Source organism: Thamnophis elegans, chromosome 15, assembly GCF_009769535.1.
Source record: "Thamnophis elegans isolate rThaEle1 chromosome 15, rThaEle1.pri, whole genome shotgun sequence".
Classification (NCBI taxonomy): Eukaryota; Metazoa; Chordata; class Lepidosauria; order Squamata; family Colubridae; genus Thamnophis; species Thamnophis elegans.
The window spans coordinates 14775160-14795010 of record NC_045555.1 but is presented as its reverse complement, the minus strand read 5'-3'; the positions used below and the strand labels follow the sequence as shown (position 1 = coordinate 14795010).

General features: G+C 42.6%; 1 protein-coding gene across 4 annotated transcripts in view; it reads left to right on the top strand.

Annotated features, from left to right (window-relative positions):
• Positions 1 to 19851, top strand: part of DLG5 (discs large MAGUK scaffold protein 5) — a 132795-nt gene that overhangs the window by 27679 nt on the left and 85265 nt on the right. For 2 of the 4 annotated variants that reach the window (XM_032231788.1, XM_032231787.1), the window contains exons 2-3: positions 14848 to 14916; positions 18831 to 18999. In XM_032231788.1, coding sequence (XP_032087679.1) covers positions 14848 to 14916; positions 18831 to 18999 — 238 coding nt within the window. The remainder of the gene's footprint in view (positions 1 to 14847; positions 14917 to 18830; positions 19000 to 19851) is intronic. The other 2 variants (XM_032231790.1, XM_032231789.1) reach the window with 1 other exon arrangement.

The window sequence follows — 19851 nt, the reverse complement described above, 5'->3', positions numbered from 1 at the left end:
GTGCCTTTGCAACTTCAAATGGTCCCTAAGTGAACTGCTGTAAGTCGAGGACTCAATGTACAGTACTCCTACAAGGTTCAATTTTACTCTCATTTTGGATCGCTTATGAGTAACTCCAACTTCTTCATTAGTTGCTAGAGTGACAGCAACTTTTCTTTTCTTTTCTTTTCTTTTCTTTTCTTTTTCAAACTTAGCCTTCCGCTCTGCGGCCAACTGGTTCAACTGCTGTGCCGCTGCCTGTGTGAGACAAAAGATCTTTGTTGTGTACTTGGATGTCCAAAGTGCATTGTCAGCAGATTGCTATGTTCAATTTTTTTTTTTTTAAAGTTTGAACCACTCGCAGGATATTCCTCTGACTTCGTTTTCAGAATCTTGCACGGTTTATGGTGGGATAGTCATCCAAAAGGAAGTGATCCCAAGGTGCCTTTGGGTCTTGTTCTACCAGGAGAAGAATCTGAGAAATATTTCTCCCTTCGCACGGAATTCCTCTGGATTACGCTGTACTTTTGTTTCCATTGTTATTGCTGATGTGAATCATCCAAGCCTGTTCTGTTTACTCTTGGGTCGCTCTCCTAAGCACAATAGGATATATTCATCCCTATAAAAGCTGAAGCTTTGGGCTTTTCAGCACGGCTTGTGTTGCACTCTATAAAAATCAAATTAAAAATAAAACCAATAAAACTAGCTTCAAAAATTGGTCTCAAGTAAGGGATGGGTATTTTATTTCAAACAGGTCTGCCCTTTGAGGCCTTGTAGGAGACTTTCCGATACCGGGTTTCATCAGCCCTCGCTAGTTTTTATAAATTCCCAGGAACGATGAGTGTGTAACTCCAGTGTAGACTTAGTGTTTCTTACTGCCTTACTTCTGCTTTAGTGCACAATTAGGATAACGTCATTTGTGTCCCTTTGTTCATCTACAGCAGTAGAATAATTTGTGTTTGAGATTAAGGAGTAAAGTGTCAACATTTATTTAAATATTTATCAGTGGTGAAATTCAAATTTTTGTATTACCTGTTCTGTAGGCATGGCTTAATGGGCGTGGTGTGGCTTGGTGGGTGCACTGGTGGATTTTACCCCTGATATTTATATCTCACGCTGCACATGGAACAAGTCAGATTAAAAGGAATCATGAAAGTGCAGTAGGTAAAGATCTTGATTCAAATATGAACTTAGCATTAATTATGCCAGGGGTGTCCAACCTTGGCAACTTTTAAGAATTGTGGCTGGGGAATTCTGGGAGTTGAAAGTCCACAATTCTTAAATGTTGCAAAGGTAGGACCGCTCCCTGGTGCATATGATCCCCCCCAACCTTTCCAGCTTTGCGGCCTGGTGTGGGAGAGGGAAGGGATGTCTCCACGCAGGTGGCTGGGAAAAACACACGGGCATGTGTGCAGCTCCATTTGCATTTGCACTGCTTGTGCAAATGGAGCGCCCCCACTCACCTAATGCTTGTACAAGTGGTGATGGGCACCTGCGATCACCTGCCACTTTGGCCCAGTTCCGAATGGCCCAAGGTCTTATAGTGGGCTGCGTCCCAGGAATTGGGGACTCCTGCTTTACAGAGAGAGTGGAGTGGAATGGAATGGAATGGAATGGAATAGAATAGAATAGAATAGAATAGAATAAATAGCAGAGTTGAAAGGGACCTTGGAGGTCTTCTAGTCCAATCCCTGCTCAGGCAGGAAACCCTGCACCACTTCAGACAAATGGTTATTCAATCTCTTTTTAAAAACTTCCAGTGTTGGAGTATTTACAACTTCTGGAGGCAAGTTGTTCCACTGAACAATTGTTGTCAGGAAATTTCTCCTTAGTTCTAAGTTGCTTCTCTTCTTAATTAGTTTCCACCCAATACTTCTTGTTCTGCCTTCAGGTGCTTTGGAGAGTAGCTTGACTCCCTCTTCTTTGTGGCAGCCCCTGAGATATTGGAACACTGCTATCATGTCATCCTTAGTCCTGCTTTTCACTGAACTACAGATACCCAATTCCAGCAACCGTTCTTTATGTTTTATCCTTGAGTCCCCTAATCATCTTGGTGGTTCTTCTCTGCGCTCTTTCTAGAATCTCCACTTCTTTTTTACATCGTGGCGACCAAAACTGGAGGCAGTTTTCCAAGTGTGGTCTTATCATGGCATTATATTGTATAAAGTAGCATTAACACTTCACGTGATCTGAACTCTATCCCTCTGTTTATGCAGCCTAGAACTGTGTTGGCTTTTTTGTCAGCTGCTGCACACGGCAGGCTCATATTTAAGTGATTGTCCACTAGGACTCCCAAGATCCCTCTCAAAGTTATTGCTATTGAGCAAGGCACCACCTGCATTTTGTTTTTCTTGCCTAAATGTAGAACCTTGCTTTTTTTCATTTTCTGTGAGGATAGGTAAAGGTAGAGGGTTTCCCTGTCCAGTCATTTCTGACTCTAGGGCATGATGCTCATCTCTGTTTCTCAGCCAAGGAAGCTAGCATTGTCCAAAGACACTTCCATGGTCATGCGACCTGCATGACTATAGACCCGTGATGGCGAACCTATGTCATACGTGCCACAAGTGGTACACGGAGCCATCTGGATGGATGAATGGAGAGAGAGAGAGAGAGAGAGAGAGATGATAGATAGATAGATAGATAGATAGATAGATAGATAGATGATAGATAGATAGATAGATAGATAGATAGATAGATAGATAGATAGATAGATAGATAATCACATTGTCAGTTTGTATCTGAGTGTTTTATCCTTGGGGTGGACAAGCTTCTTCCTTAATGTAGTGTAGGAAGTTAAAACCCACCCCTTTCCTAGAAAAATGAAATATCCTGGGAAATATTAAAAAGGCAGAATATTATATTTCCCTGGATAAGAAATGGAGAAACATGTTTTTATGCAAGAAACAGACTCACTCTTAATAGCCCCCACCTTTGTCATTGGGCCATTAAAAAGCCTGAGATAGCCTACTCAACATAACAAAGGTAGAATTAACCTTCCACAGAAACTCACCACATGGCACCTGGGAACTCAACCAAGCTTGGGACTCAAAAGACAAAGTTAGCTAAGACACACACACACACACCACCCCTGGGAGTCTAACAACCAATCAGAATACATTTCGTACACAGGAATAGGAAACAGAGAGGTGGGGCCGAACAGGGAGTATAAAAAACCCAGGAACTCTCAGCAAGCCCCTTTGCTTCTTTCTTCAAAGCATGTGATCCCCTTTTTGCCTCAAGCCATGTGATCCTGTCCACCATTAAAACCATCTTCCCAAGCAGCTTCCGTGTTTCCAGTGTCTTTTTCCCCACTTGGAACTGAACCCAGAAGGACATTTCTTCCAATAGTAGTCTTCAGCCTCAAGGAAAAAACAGCCTAGTTGCCTTTTGAAAAGCACCATTGAGACAACTGTGACCTGGGTGACTCTTCTCAGACGTGTGAAGGACTCACCCTTACTTCCTTGGTCTGCTAAAGGCCAAGTCTTTCTTCGTTGGAGTCCTTCCTCTCTTTGGGTTTGCTGCACTTTGGGGCTAGCTCATTAAACTATTTGGGGCAACCCCTGACAAATCTACTGATTCAACAAAGCCTTTTCAACCTCATAATGAGGGGGCAGAAATTTTGCAGTTTGTTCTCTCCCTGCTTCCCTTCCGCTCCTTTTAATTCCTCCTTCCAGCCAGAGGGAGAAAAATAGCACTGGAAGAGCTTTGGAAATGAGATTCTCTTCTCCCCCCCCCCCCCCGCCTGCCTTGCTCTCCCATCGCATCCTTCCCTGCTTCCCTACTACTCTCCCCCACCCCCAGGAGACGGCTTAGATATTTCCTTTGATGATTATTTTATTTGAAGATAATGTCAGTGAAAGTGTTAATTGTTACAGGCAGCTAATGAGAAGGGTTAGCCAAAGGGACTCACAACATAAAATGCCCTAGCAGTGTATTTGAAGTTAAAAGCGCACTGGGAACTGGAGAGGAAAGATAATGAAAGAGGAAAAATTAGTAGCTTTTCCAATACCTGAATTCAAATTTGTTCTCCGGTTCTGTTTCTACCCTGGGCCAATTGGTTTTAGGCAGAGGTGATATTCAGCAGGTTCTGATCAGTTCTGGAGAACCGCTAGTGGAAATTTTGAGTAGTTTGGAGAACTGGTAAATACCACCTCTGACTGGCTCCAACCCCATCTATTCTCTGCCTCCCGAATCCCAGCTGATCTGGAGGAAATGAGGATTTTGCAGTATCCTTCCCCTGAAGTGAGGAGGGAGTGGGGATTTTACAGTATCCTTCCCCTGGAGTGAGGAGGGAATGGGGATTTTATAGTATCCTTCCCCTGGAGTAAGGAAGGAATGGGGATTTTGTAATATCCTTCCCCTGAAGTGAGGAGGGAATGTGGATTTTGCAGTGTCCTTCCCCTGAAGTGAGGAGGGAGTGGGGATTTTACAGTATCCTTCCCCTGGAGTGAGGAGGGAATGGGGATTTTATAGTATCCTTCCCCTGGAGTAAGGAAGGAATGGGGATTTTACAGTATCCTTCCCCTAGAGGGGGGAGGGAATGGAGATTTTACAGTATCCTTCCCCTGGAGTGGGGAGGGGAGGGGGATTTTACAGTATCCTTCCCCTGGAATGGGGAGGGGAGGGGGATTTTACAGTATCCTTTTCCCAGGAGTGGGGAGGGAATGGCGATTTTGCAGTATCCTTCCCCTGGAGCGGGGAGGGAATGGAGATTTTCCAATATCCTTTTCCCAGGAGTGGGGAGGGAATGGGGATTTTATAGTATCCTTCCCCTGGAGTGGAGAGGGAATGGAGATTTTACAGTATCCTTCCCCTGCCACACCCACCACGCCACGCCCACCAACCCATACCGCGGAACTGGTAGTAAAAAGTTTAGAATCCCACCACTGGCTTTAGGTGTTCTTTGCACATTTGGTGATTTTAAAAAAAGAGTCATCGTACTTTTCCTTTCAGTACAGCTAACTTAAGACAACAACAAAATATTCTTTTTATATAATCTGACATCTCCTATTCTCTCTTTTTTTTAAAGTAAAATAAAATATAATACCCTGGGCAAGCTAGGAAAATGATTTGGAAGAAGTATTTAATGGGATGGAATAACAGAATGACAAGAGCTGGAAGGGACCTTGGAGGTCTTCTAGTCCAACCGCTTGCTAAAGCAGGAGTCATTTGATTACCAAACTAGGTCATATCATCAGTGCTAGAAGGGATTAAGGTGACAACACTTCCACAAACACTGAAAGGCAAGCCACCAGCATATAAATAAAGAACAAACCCTACTCCCTCTAGCACTGATGATGTGACCTAGTTTGATAATGAAATGTCTGCAAGAAAACCACCAAGATCAAGAAGTACCAGAGACCCCACAATTCAACCCTGAACTACAAATATTCTCTTCTATTGATGGAATATTTACTTCCCTGAATTCTTTTTTTTCTTTTAGTGTTTTTCTTATTTAGAGTCCACTGTGAAAAAACTAGTGCTGACAAGTGAGGTTTTCTGTTTACATGCCTTAAAAGTAATATGTTTCAGAAGTTTGAAAGATGATGATGTTAACAAGATTATTTAGTGGGTTAGTAGGCTATGTAAATTAATGTACCATCCATGCCAGTAGGCCTCCTACGGGAATATATAAATGTTGTTTAACATTTTAAAGAAGGCATTAAAATGCATGTTAAAACCTAGAGAACTGTGACACTAAAAAGACTTAGAAAAATATATAGGTTTTTCATGTTCCCCCAAACCTATCATAATTAATTCCACAATAATTATTTATTACTGTTCTCTGCCATGGAGAGAAACATAATTTGTTTTGTCTTTTAATTAGAACAAACAAGCCAGCTGTTTTGAGTTTTGCTAAAGCCGTGCTTAGGGCAGTAAGGATTGAAAAAATTAAGGGTTGTTTAAACAGACCTGTGAGGTTCTATAATGGCCCACAGAAAAGCCATTTTTTAAAATAAAATAAAAATGATAGCATTGTTATTACATTGTCTTAGAAGTTGCATCAGTTCTGTGGAATACATTTAGTTGCAGGAGTTATAATCCTATCCTTTTCATTTCCATAGATTTTTAAGAACATAAAATAATATGGTTGGAAAGGACCTTGGAGGTCTTCTACTCCAACCCCCTGTTCAAGCAGGGTTAAGAAATTTCTCCTTAGTTCTAGGTGGCTTCTCTCCTTGATTAGTTTCCACCCATTGATTTTTCTCCCTCTGCCCGCCTTTCCATCCTTCCTACCTACTTAAAACATAGAATAATAGAGTTGAAAGGGACCTCAGAGATCTTCAGGAGAAATTTCCAGACAGTTAGAACTGTCAGCTGAGTGGAACAGATTCCCCCCAGAAGTTGTGAATGCTCCAACACTGGAAGTTTTTTAGAAGATGTTGGATATGGGGGTCAGACTAGAAGACCTCCAAGATCCCTTTCAACTTTTCTATTCTATTCTATTCTGTAATTCTATTCTATTCTGTCCCCTTACTTAAGCAGGAGACCCTACACCATTCTGGGCAAATAGCTGTCCATACTCTTCTTGAAAACTTCCAGCAATGGAGCACCCACAATTTCCTTCCTCTACCTACTTAGAACATAGAATAGTAGAGATGGAGAGACATTGGAGGTCTTCTAGTCCACCAACCTGCTCCAGCAGGAGACCGTATACCATTCCAAGCAAATGGCTGTCCAGCCTCTTATTGAAAACTTCCAGTGATGGAGCGCTGAGTTGTTTTCAAGTAAAGAAAGGCTTGCTTTCAAGTTGAGTCTGTAGCCCCAGAGGCTGATAACACCCAGCCCGAACCAGTTCACAGAGAACATTTTGAGTTGAGCTGTTTCGTTCCAAACTCATTAGCCAAACGCAATTCCTCTTTTGCTCATTTCCCTTGCATAGCCTGTGAAAGGAGATACAGCGTATATACATGTGCATACACAAAACACACACACACCATTTATATTTTGTCTCTTTAGATACACATACACAGAGATGTACATAGGTAAGCAGTGCTATTGTTGGATATGGAAGGAGAGAAGATTAAAGAAGAAGGTAGCCAGGAGAAGAGAGAGACTCAAGTGATCTAACTTGAAATAGATATTGGGTCTTATTGTGACTGAGAGGAAAATACAGATTGACACAGTTGGAAGGGACCTTGTAGGTCATCTAGTCCAACCCCCCACCAAGCAGATTCCACACCATTTCTGACAAATGGCAGCCCATTCTCTTCTTGAAAATCTCAAGAGATGAAGTCCCTACAACTTCCAAAGGCAACTTCTGTTCCATTGTTCTCACTGTCAGAAAATTTCTCCTTATTTCTAGGTTGCTTCTCTCCTTGTTCAGTTTCCACCCATTGCTTCTTGTTCTACCTTCAGGTGCTTTGGAGAATAGCTTGACTCCCTCTTCTTTGTGGCAGCCCCTGAAATATTGGAACACTATGCTATCATGTCTCCCCTAGTCCTTCTTTTCATTGAACTGGACATACCCAGTTCCAGCAACCATTCTTTATATGTTTTAGCCTCCAGTCCCCTAATCATCTTGGTTTCTCTTCTCTGCACTCTTTCTAGAGTCTCCGCATCTTTTTTACAGTGTGGTGAGAAAAACTATTTTCGATTATGTTAGAATCTTATGGTATGTAGTTTCTTAAGGAAGTTTGGTTCTTAATTAATGCGTGAGAAAATGTTGTTAAATGTTCTTGTGAACTCCCGATCAGCTGTTTGGCAGGGAACGTAATGTCTGTTATTGTTTTTACTTCTCAAGGGTTGCCACTTTCAAGTCAGGAACATGGTGTTCTGCAGAGTCCTCCCCAGATTTTGATAGCGATCTTTCTAATGTCAACTCTGCGTTCAAAACTGTTGTGTAGCATTTGTCCCGTTTATTCGTGCCTAGTGTGAAGGATTGTGAAGCATTGTGAGCAAAAGGTGATCCAAATCAACACATAATCTATTGAGCCTCCCAAAGATGCTTTTTCAAAAGGCAGCTGGACTTTCTTGGTGGTTCCCCCACCCCCCTTAAAAGCTTTTCACTTCTCGTCCAAGAAGCGTCTTCGGTTCTTTAAGAACTGAAGAAGCTTATTGGATGAGAAGCAAGAAGTCTTCAAGGAAAAACAAAGGAAGTCCAGTCACCTCCTGAAAAAGCACCTTCGGGACAACTATGACCTGGATGATTGAGAATCTCTACAGACTTTTAGCTATACAGTTCGGGATGAACACCCTTTGAATGGTGTGGGAGTAGGAAGAAATGGATTTCCAGAGGAAAAAAATGCAGACTATAGGAACAGTTTGCACCACTCAGGTGACCCTGAGGGACACAGATAAAGCTCCAAGTGCTTCAGCAACCCTCTAAAAGAATGCAAATGACCAGCTGTCTGCAAGGAATATAAATCCTTCCATTCCCCGCTATCCTGTCAGAGCTGAAGAAGCTTCTTGGATGAGAAGCAAAATGTCTTCAAGGAAAAACAAAGAGAGTCCAGTTGCCTTTTGAAAAAGCATCTTTGGGACAACCATGACCTGGATGACTTGAGAATCTCCATAGGCAAATTTGGTGTCAAATTTTAGATCCTTCAGTAGATTTGTCATCAGAAGAGTGGGAGTGACCTGTTCTCTGTTGTCTCATTTTAGCAGCTTGGTGATGCGTATAAATCAAGAAAATTTTACAAAAATGCGATTTGACTTGCTTGCTCATTAATAATTTGTAAATAGTTATTTTTCATAACTATCAACGATAAAAAGCAAAGATGAAAGCAAGAAACCATCCACCCAAGATAGCACTTCCTTCAATCCTTGGATTTCCTTCTCCACTCGGAAATTCAGAGGCTGTATCAGTTTTCCTTAGGATTGCAAAAAACTGGTTGAAAAATATTTTTCAGAAGTCAAAACATTGCGCCCGGTGTCAGCTTCCAAGGTAACCGTAATTGTCTGTAGATTTACTGAATAATATTTAAGTCTTCACAAGGAATTGGTCACAGTTAAATGTAATTTTGTGAGGCTATTAATGCTGCTGCAAATAAAGTTATAAATGTGAAGCTGGCCTAATAGTACATTGGCTGCTGGCTTATAGTTGTTTTTTTTAATGTATAAAGGACTATGATTGCAAAAAGACAAAGTAACATAGATTTTAAAAAGGGAAGCAAAGGGAAGGAGAAAGGGGAGGGAACGGAAGGAGAAAGTGGAGGGAAAAGAAAGGAAAGGAAAGATTTCTAACTTTTATCACAAGAAATATAAATAATTTAAGTAACCACCTCTTAATTTACAGCTAATGGTCTCTCATTTCATGCCCTTTCTCTACAAACAAATCTATAAAGCATCATCATTCCAGTCCCAGTGTTGGCAAAAGGGTTGCCACAAATAACAACGTACCTATTTTAACCTTGATCAACTTAGTCAACTTTATATTTCTTTCTTTTCTTTCAAACAATCTTAATCTTTAGTCCATTCCAATAAGGTCATAGAATTTGATTTAAATGAAAGGCGATTCCTTCAATAAAGATTAGGAAAAAGGTATTATTTAGGCTGCTGGTCTGGATCCAATGCCTCTCAGGTCTTGTGAAACACACAAGACTGAATGGAAATTCTTAATGGAGAATGCCATAATATTGTACTCAGGAGCGTCGAGTGTTGTTTACCAAGAAGTTGTGGTCAGACCTGTCAGTAGACTATTTACCTGGGAAGCATGTTCAATCTGACTGGAGCTGGCAGGGAGGAAGTCTTGCAAATTTGAGTAACTTGTTGGTGAGGAGGGAAAATGTCCTCCTGCTCATTATTCTTCAAGGTTAAAATAGATTTGATTTGATTTCTGACATAAGCCATTTTTATGGGTGTTTAGAATTCAGTTATGCTCATTTCCTGAAGTCCCAAAGTTGTGAACCTAAGGAGAACTAAAAACCTAGAACTTAGGAGAAATGTCATGACAGAACAATTCATCAGTGGAACAACTTTCCTGGAGAAATTGTAGGTGCTCCAACACTGGAGGTTTCTAAGAATAGATTGGACAGGAATGGTATGGGGTTTTCTACCAGAGCAGGGGATTAGACTAGAAGACCTCCGAGGTCTCTTCTCTTCTCTTCTCTTTTCTCTTCTCTTCTCTTCTCTTCTTCCCTCTCCTTTGATTCCATTCCATCTTTCACTGCTGCAAAATGCAATTCTTAGCTGTTGTAACAGTGGTTTTCACATGTTTCATCATAGCCAAAGAAATTAATCATATATTGACATTCAAATAGACATGTTCTGAACCAATTTTTATTCAAATAATTCCAACAACCAGTGCTTTTTGACTTTTTAAAAACTAGGCGTCTGTTTGAGGTTCATGAAAGAAACAGCAGTCTTTTGCTTAATCACTTTTGGTTGAATATGTTAATGTCTTCCCTAAATTTCCCAGTCTTAATTTCTCTGTCGCTTGTTAATCTCCATATGTTATTTTCCCGCCTTTGTCTGCCACCAGCTGCTCGTTTCCTAAGTTGCTCTGTGGCTGTAAGTAGACATAGTTAATGAGAAAAAGGAGACCCTCGTTCCTTAATACTTTTTTGTGAAGACATCAGTCGAAACTGTCTTCATCCATTCAGAGAGAAGCCCACAGAGTAGAGCTAGACCCGGGGTGACAAACTTGATTTCATTGAGGGACGCATCAGGGTTGTGTTTGACCTCGGAGGGACCAGGGTGGGCGTGGCTAGGGTGGGCATGGCCAGCTCGACATCACTCGTGTCAGGGGTACCTGTGGTGGCCTGAATGCTCTGCCATCGAAAACAGGCTGCCCAGCCTCCTGCAACTTTCTGCCAGCAAAAATGGAGTTTGGGAGGGCCGCAAGCTCTATTTTTGCTGGCAGAGGCACCACAGGTTGGTCATTTGCTGTTTCCAGGGTGGCCCTGTGGGCCAGATCTAAGCACCCCGCAGTCTGGATGCAGCCCCTGGGCCTTGAGTTGGGCACCCCTGAGCTAGATTGTTAATCCATCAGTGGATAAGAGATATGAAAATACATAAAAGTTGGCCAGAGATACTATTAGAGACTTGGAGATTGCTATCATACCTATTTTTTATTCATTTATTTATTCATTCATTTATTCATTCATTTATTCATTCATTTATTCATTCATTTATTCATTTATTTATTCATTTATTTATTCATTTATTTATTCATTCATTCATTCATTTATTTATTCATTTATTTATTCACTTATTTATTTACTTATTTATTTACTTACTTACTTATTTATTTACTTATTTACTTACTTATTTATTTTATTAGTTTGTCAAACGTGTACAAGATAGCTGGTATAAGTATGAACATGGACACGACTGAAAGAAATAAGTACAAATAAATGGGAGCAGTAGGACAGTGACGGTAGGCACGCTGGTGTGCTTGTGCACCCCACCTTACGGACCTTTTAGGAATGGGGTGAGGTCCACGGAAGACAGTTTGAGGCTGAAGCTATGAGGGTTTGAGGATGTAACAACGGAATCGAATAGAGCATTCCAGGCATTGACCACTCTGTTGCTGAAGTCGTATTTTCTGCAATTGAGATTAGAGCAGTTTACCTTGAGTTTGTATCGGTTGTTTGCCCATGGGTTACTGCGGTTGAAGCTGAAGTAGTCGTTGACAGGCAGGACGTTGTAGCAGACAATTTTGTGTACTGTGCTTAGGACCGACCGCAGGCGCAATAGTTCCGGATTGTCCAAGCCCAAAATTTCAAGCCTGGTAGCGTAAGGGATTCTATTGCGAGCAGAGGAGTGGAGGACTCTTCTCATGAAATACCTCTGGACCCGCTCGATCGTATTAATGTCCGATATACAGTGTGGATTCCAGGCAGATGAGGTTATAATTCTAGGTTTTGAAGAAAGGGGTGGCAAACAAATCTGTGGTTGGTTCAGTTTTCTTCCAAATGAAACTCAGCTAAACTATATAAATTTCATAGACAACTAAATAATAAAACAAACAAACAATATACCCATTTTCTCGGGTGTCATCAAGTTGGGCTTGACCATTGGTGGTTCTTTGGTCACAAACTCACCACCTTGCCCGCACCTTTCCAAGGGATTTCTAAGGACAGTCTTCTTGTCCTTTTATCTGCTTCCATCCACCTTATCTTTCCTTTCTTCTGTTGCCCTCAAGCTTTGCCAAGAATGAATTCCTTTTCAGTCCATACACAAAGCAGACAGGACAGCTGGGCCTCGACTTACAACAAACAGTTCATTTAGTGACTGTTTGAAGTTACAATGAGGCCGAAAAAAGCAGCTTAGAACCATTTTTCACCCTTATGATGGTTGCAGCACCCCCCCCCTCATGGTCATATGATCAACATTCAGGTGCTTGGCAACTGACACATATTTATGACGGTTGCAGCCTTCCTAGGTCACCTGGTTCTCTTTTGAGACCTTCTGACAAGCAAAGTCAACAGGGAAAGCAGATGCGCTGAACAGCTGCGCTACTAACTTAATGGTGGCAATTCACTTAACAACTCTAAGGAAAAAAAGGTCATAAAATGGGCCAAAACTCACTTAACAACTGTTTGGCTCAGCAACAGGCATTTTGGGCTCAATTGTGGTCCTAAATCAAGGCAAGTGTGAAACTGATTCTTGCTCTTGATAAGCTTCCCTACTTGAACAAGAAGCAAGTTGTTTGCATTGCAAATTATAAGGTAAATGGCTAAGGAAAACATTGAGATGATACAAGTGGTTGGTTAGAAACATGCAGAAGAGCCCTTCATCCTGCAGTGGATAGACAAGGGCTAGGATGATGATGATGATAATGATGATAGCATCAGGAACTCGGGGATCGACCCTGAGGCGCGTCACTTGTGGGGTGGCCCAGGGGTCGGTTCTCTCACCCCTCCTGTTCAACATATATATGAAACCACTGGGTGAGATCATCCGTGGTTTTGGGGTATGGTATCATCAATATGCTGATGATACACAACTTTTCATCTCTACCCCAAACCACCCAAACGATGCCCTCGACGTGATGTCCCGATGCCTGGAGGCTGTGTGGATCTGGATGGGGAGGAACAGGCTCAAGCTCAATCCCTCCAAGACTGAGTGGCTGGGGTTTCCGTCATCCCGATTTGTGCATCTTGTTCCATCGTTGATGATAGGGGGAGAAATTTTAGCCCCCTCAGAGAGGGCCCGCAATCTGGGCAGCCTCCTGGATACGCGGCTTAGTTTAGAAGAACACCTGACGGCCGTGACCAGGGGGGCCTTTTACCAGATTCGCCTGGTACATCAGTTGTGCCCCTTCCTAGATCGGGATACTCTGTGCACAGTTACTCATGCCCTCGTCCTTTCTCGCCTGGACTACTGTAATGCTCCCTACATGGGGCTGCCCCTTGAAGAGCACCCGGAGGCTTCAACTGGTCCAGAATGCGGCTGTGCGGATTATCATGGGGGCACCTAGGTGCTCCCATGTTGCACCCCTTTTAGGCAGCCTGCACTGGTTGCCGATTGTCTTCCGGGTGCGATTCAAGGTACTAATTATGACCTTTAAAGCGCTCCATAGCTTAGGCCCAGGATACCTGCGAGACCACCTACTGCCACCGGTAGCCTCCCACCATCCAGTACGATCCCACAGAGTTGGCCTCCTCAGGGTGCCGTCGGCCAGACAGTGTCGGCTAGCGATCCCCAGGGGGAGAGCCTTCTCTGTGGGAGCGCCTTCCCTCTGGAATGAGCTGCCCCCGGAGCTTCGTATAATCCCTGACCTCCGGTCCTTCCGACGCGCCCTAAAAAGTTGGCTTTTCCCGCAAGCCAGCCTGGCCTGAACAAAACAAAATACATTATTGATCATTGTTAATTTTAATTGAATTTTTTTAAAAAAATGTTATTGTTAATCCTAATTGGGTTTGTTTGGGATATTCTATTTAATTTTTTTTAACTTTTGTAATATGTGTTTTTTAAATGTTGTACGCCGCCCTGAGTCCTTGGGAGAAGGGTGGCGTATAAATCCAATAAACCAAACCAAACCAAATGAAAGTAACTCAGGGGGACAGAAGGCAAGGTAATGGTACTGATGCATCATTCTATTTCTATGAATTATATACCATATAATTCATATAATATACCAGTGGTTCCCAAACTTGGCAACTTTAAGACTTGTGGAGTTCAACTCCCAGAATTCTCCAGCCAGAAGAGCTTGGGAACCACTGTAATATACCATATAAACTTTCTAGCATATAATATCAATAGCACTTAAGACTTATATACCACTTCACAGTGCTTTTACATCCTTCTCTAAGCAGTTTACAGAGTCAGCCCATTGCCCCCAACAATCTGGATCTTCATTTTACCGACCTTGAAAGGGTGGGTCAATAGCAATTGCAACAGCACTTGAGACTTATATACAGCTTTACAGTCCTTTTACACCCCTCTGTAAGTGGTTTACTAAATATCCCCCAACAATCTGGCTCCTCATTTTACTGACCTCGAAAGGATGGAAGGCTGAGTCAGTAGCAACAGCATTTAGACTTATAAACAGCTTTACAATCCTCTTACACCCTTCTCTAAGTGGTTTACAGAGTCAGTCTGTTGCCCCCCCAACAATCTGGGTCCCCATTTTACCGACCTCAGAAGGCTGGAAGGCTGAGTCAATAGCAATAGCAACAGCACATAAGACTTATATACAGCTTCACAGTGCTTTTACACCCTTCTCTAAGCAGTTTACAGAGTCAGCCTATTGCCCCCAACAATCTGGGTCCTCATTTTACCCACCTTGGAAGGCTGAGTCAACCTTGAGCCTGGTGGGATTTGATTTGCCAAACAGCAAGCAACCAGCAGTCATCCGAAGTAGCCTGCAATACTGCACTCTGACCACTGCGCCACCGAGACTCAGGGATCAGATCAAAGAGAAGCGCCCCAAACTATATTTAATTGCCCTTAAATCTCCCTTTTTTCCCCTCTCCCCAGGATCAACGTATAGCGTTCTTTCTATAATGCCTTCGGACTCTGAAAGCAGTAGTTCTCTCAGCAGTACTGGTAAGTAAAGAGCTACACGAGTTGTGGTTTGGCTATTTAATTTGAATTGATGGTCAGTCTTGAATATATGTATTTTCTTACACAAAAATCTATGCTTAAGAATTGTGGTCACTGGTTGAAAGTTCCAGACAGTTCTGTGTTTGAGAAAAGATGTCTCTGGATGCTTCTAAAACGGTTGAATTTCCTACAAGTAGTCCTCTAATTTATGAGCCCAGAATTTTGGCTGCTAAGGTTTTTGTGTGTGTGTTGTGTGTGCGTATTATGGGACGCGGTGGCTCAGTGGCTTGTTGATCAGAAAGGTTGGCAATTTGGTGGTTCAAATCCCTAGCGCCGCGTAACAGAGTGAGCTCCTGTTACTTGTCTCAGCTTCTGTCAACCTAGCAGTTTGAAAGCACGTAAAAATGAATACATAGAAAGTGTAACAAAAGAAAAGGGTATATATTTAGAAAGTAACAAAATGTAAATGATGTATATATTATAAAAATGAGTAACTATGAAATAAGGAGGTATATGTATAAAACAATAGGCCTTAGAATGGAAAATTGGAAATTGGAAAAAAGAAATATATACCGATAACGGAAAGCTGTAAAAGTGTACTTGTGATTTTAATGTTTTAAAAATGTTGAATAAAAATTATTTTTAAAAAAATGCATGTAGAAAAATAGGTGGAAAGGTAACAGAATTCCGTGCGCCTTTGACATTTAGTCATGCCAGCCACATGACCACAGAGACATCTTCGGACAGCGCTGGCTCTTCGGCTTTGAAATGGAGATGAGCCCCGCCCCCTAGAGTCAGGAACAACTTGCACAAGTGTGCGAGGGGAACCTTTACCTGTCGGAATATACCTCTGTCTGGACCCTGTTTTTTCAAACCTCTCTGTCCTTTTTCATTGCTGCAAACTACTCCTAGATCCATTGTTCACCTATAACTTTTTTTTTACTATTCTATTTCTTCATTGTTGCAAACTGTTCATAGATCAGTCATTCATCTATAATGGTTTTTAAATAGCTATTCTAATTCTTCTTCTTTTAGAATTTGGATCCTATCTGTCTTTATAATGGGCAGATCTTTTTAGTCTGTTTAAAATGCAACACTAATTTTAGGGTTTGTTTCTTGATGTTCATCTGGACCAAAATCCTGATGGTAACCTTGAATCTTCCATTTTGTCTGGCGATTCTTAAGCCAGTAATTCCAGTTTCAGAAACCCTGAGTCCAAAAGCAGCTGGCTTTGACCACACATTTCCTGCTAACAAGAGTGCTTGGGTTTCGTTTAATACATTTAATACCTCATTAATTATAGAGTTCCCAGCAAGCTTTACGCTACGCAAGCGCTCTAAAGTAGCGCATAAAGCTTAGCCTTCCACGATTTAAGTAGGTGCCCACTTGGGTTTTATTTTCGGAATCTGGTTTTAATTCTAGGGATGTTTGGAAAAGTTTACGCTTCTGGAGCGAAGTCCAGAAACGGATCTATCAGTCCAATACTCCTGTGGGAGCGATTCTTATGCAACTGAAATCTTGCGGCCTGATGCTAAATCAGTCCCGTGATCAAAACAGAGACTAATGTAGACGCTACACACAGAGAGACAGAGAGGGGGGGGGACTTTCTCTTCACGTGTGGCGAATGAGACCACAGCAAGCATTTGCACCCTGTTTGCAAGATAAATAAAAATTGTGTTCCATATGAAGCAGTCCCTGAATGCTGTTTTTTAGCTTTCCTGCAATAAACGAAAAGTTGCAGAAGCCTTGCAAGGCTGTTTCTTTGTTGCAGGTCAGGCTTGTGTTGTGTCTGTAAGAGATAACATGTTTCACTGAGTGAAATCAGCTTTCAGTAAATAAAAAACATTGGTTCAGCCTAAGCTGATGAAGAGTGTCTGGCATTATTTTGCGCTGCCAGCCCAGATGGTTTAAATCACATTTCTGCTGGTATTTTCATCCCAATAAGACGAACAGTGCCTTTTAAAAAAATAGAAAGCTTCTGTTTATTTAAAAGTGAACTCGGTGGAGGTTTAACTCTCAGTCCCTCGTCAAAGATCCTTCTCTCCTTTTCCCAATCAAACACTCCTCTTTCTTTCCTTCTTTCTTTCCTTCCTTCCTTCCTTCCATATTCACTCCCCTTCTCTTCCCTCCCTTTCTTCCCTCTCTTCTTCCCACCCTCCATCCGTCTTCCTTCCTTCAATTCTCTTCCCTTCCTCCTTCCTTTCTTCCCTCTCTTCTTCCCACTATACCTCCCTCCATCTTCCATCCTTCTTTCCTTCCCTTCTTCCCTCCCTTCTTTCCACCCTCCCTCCTTCAGTCTTCCTTCCTTCCCTTCCCCCTTCCTTTGCTTCTTCCCTCTCTCCATCTTCCTTTCTCTTCCCTTCCACCTTCCTTCCCTTCTTCCCTCTCTTCTTCCCACCCAACCTCCCTCCCATCTTCCTTTCTTCTTTTCTTCCTTCCCTTCTTCCCTCCCTTCTTTCCACCATCCCTCCTTCGGTCTTCCTTCCTTCCCTTCCCCCTTCCTTTGCTTCTTCCCTCTCTCTGTCTTCCTTTCTTCTTCCCTTCCTCCTTCCTTCCCTTCTTCCCACTCTCCCTCTATTCATCCGTCTATCTTCCTTCTCCTCCCTTCCTCCTCCCTTTCTTCCCTCCCTTCTTCCCAACTTCCCTCCCTCCATCTTCCTTCCTTCTTTCCTTCCCCCATCCATCCATCCATCTTCCTTCCTTCCTCAAAAGTGAAGCATTTCTCTTTACAGACTACACTGTAAAAAAATTATGGAATTGTCAGGAGCATTTTTGCTCTCTCTCTTTTTTTCTTAAAGAAAAAAGTGTTGTTTGGCACTTCCCTGGGGAAAAAAATACATCACTGTTGTCCAGGAAAGTAAAGTGTAAATGCAGTCTGATTCTGATTAGTCATAATCGGAGACATAAGCAGGATCAGATCAGCAGAATAAATAAGTAAAAGCATTTCTTTAAAGACTGTGTAAAATATCTGGGATCTGCTCCCACTACCAGATTACCATCCTCCAGGCTTGCTGGGCTGAATTTGTTCTGCATCATTTACTGCAAAAATGTTGTTAGCCTTTTGACATTTTCTGTAACTTACCAGGAAGTTAACATTGGGTGGTGTTCAGGCTAGACAGATGATCAACTATTTTAGATTTTAGCAACAGGTTTTTGAAGGGGAGTTATGAGGATTGGTTGAATGGAGGCATATATCAGAAAAGGTAAAATGATGACAGCTGTGTGTTTCTGTGAAGATAGAAAAACTCCAGCTGATGATAGCAACAGCACTTAGACTTATATACCGCTTTATAGTTCTTTTACAGCCCTCTCTAAGCGGTTTACGGAGTCAGCCTTTTGCCCCCAACAATCTGGGTCCTCATTTTACCGACCTTGGGAGGATAGAAGGCTGAGTCAACCTTGAGCCTGGTGAGATTTGAACTGCCAAATTGCAGGCAGTCGGCAGTCAGCGGAAGTAGCCTGCAGTACTGCACTCTAACCACTGTGCCACCTTGGCTCATGATAGTTGCAACTTGTGATAGTTGCAAGTTGCATTCCAGGGAATTGTGATAATAAGGGAGTCCTATGGATTTTACTCCGCTAGTCGTTGCTGACTATTGCTGGCCACTGAGCCAGCTCTCTCCGAAGACATTTCTATGGTCATGTGGCCAGCATCACGTCCCTGTTACCTTCCCACTGAAGTGGTACCTGTTTATCTACTCACATTTGCATGGTTTCGAACTGCTAAGTTGGCAGGAGATGGAGCAAGCAATGGGAGCTCACCCCGCTCACCCCATCAGGTAAGTGGGGAAAATGGTCCTAAGTCCTTTTTACTGCTGTTGTAATGGTGACTAAACAAATGTTTGTAAGTCAAGGACTCCCCATATCTTCAAGATGCTTCTTCTAACCACCACAACTCTGTTTCTGTTTGATCCCAGGCACAACGGGCAAAACATCGTCACCCCCACCTCCATCGGTGGATGTGAGGCAGATGAGCGAAAAAGTGGAAACCATTTTGTTTCAGCTTCGCCAAGTGACCCGGGAGAGGGATGAGCTCCGCAAACGTCTCGCCCTGTCCTCACCCGGGTCAACCTTCGATGACTGCAGGTGAGAGCAGAATGCAGAGATTTTATTTCTCTACTGGGTGTAGAATTCTACTTGAGTATTCTGGCGCAGCTTCCCAAACATAACAAACCCTCTATAGTTAAATCAATTATTCCTTTATTAGGAGTGCCAGCAGTCCCAGAAAAAAGTCTCTCTCTCACACACACACACCAGGCTAACAAGTCTGTCTGGCACGGAGATAAATAGTTGCCTGTCACACCTATTCATTTCCGCCACCTGTCTTTTATCCCCAGATCTTGGGTGGGCCTTCACTAGCAGCAGTGGTTCTTCCATCCCAAGGATCAGCCCATTGATTTCCACTACTCTCCTCTCCTCTGCCTTTTGCACATCTGCCTGTCAGGCACTGGACCCAGCTGTTCCCCCTCTTCCTCATCAGCCACCTCCAGACCTGGGGGCTGTTGACTCTCCGTCTGAGGGCTGATGGATGCCCAGGCTCTGCCTCAGTCTCTCTCTCTGACAGCTCCATTCCCTCTTCCCCCTCGGAGCTCTCATGTTGCCTTGATGCTGACCCTGACTCCCACGCCTCCTCCTCCTCCTCCTCTGATTTGGCTGTTGGAAGGGCTAGCGGCCGACAGGCCACAACATCGAGCTTCAGTTCCTGGGAATCAAAGATGCTTCCTTTTAAAATAATAATAATAACAATAACAACAACAACAATAATAACCATAATCATAATACACCTGACATTACACTGGTTGGAAAAAATAAGGTTACAATCATAGACATCGCAATACCAGGTGATAGCAGGGTTGATGAGAAGGAACATGAAAAAATCGCGAAATACCAGGACTTAAAAGTCGAAATTCAACGATTATGGCACAAACCAGGAGTGGT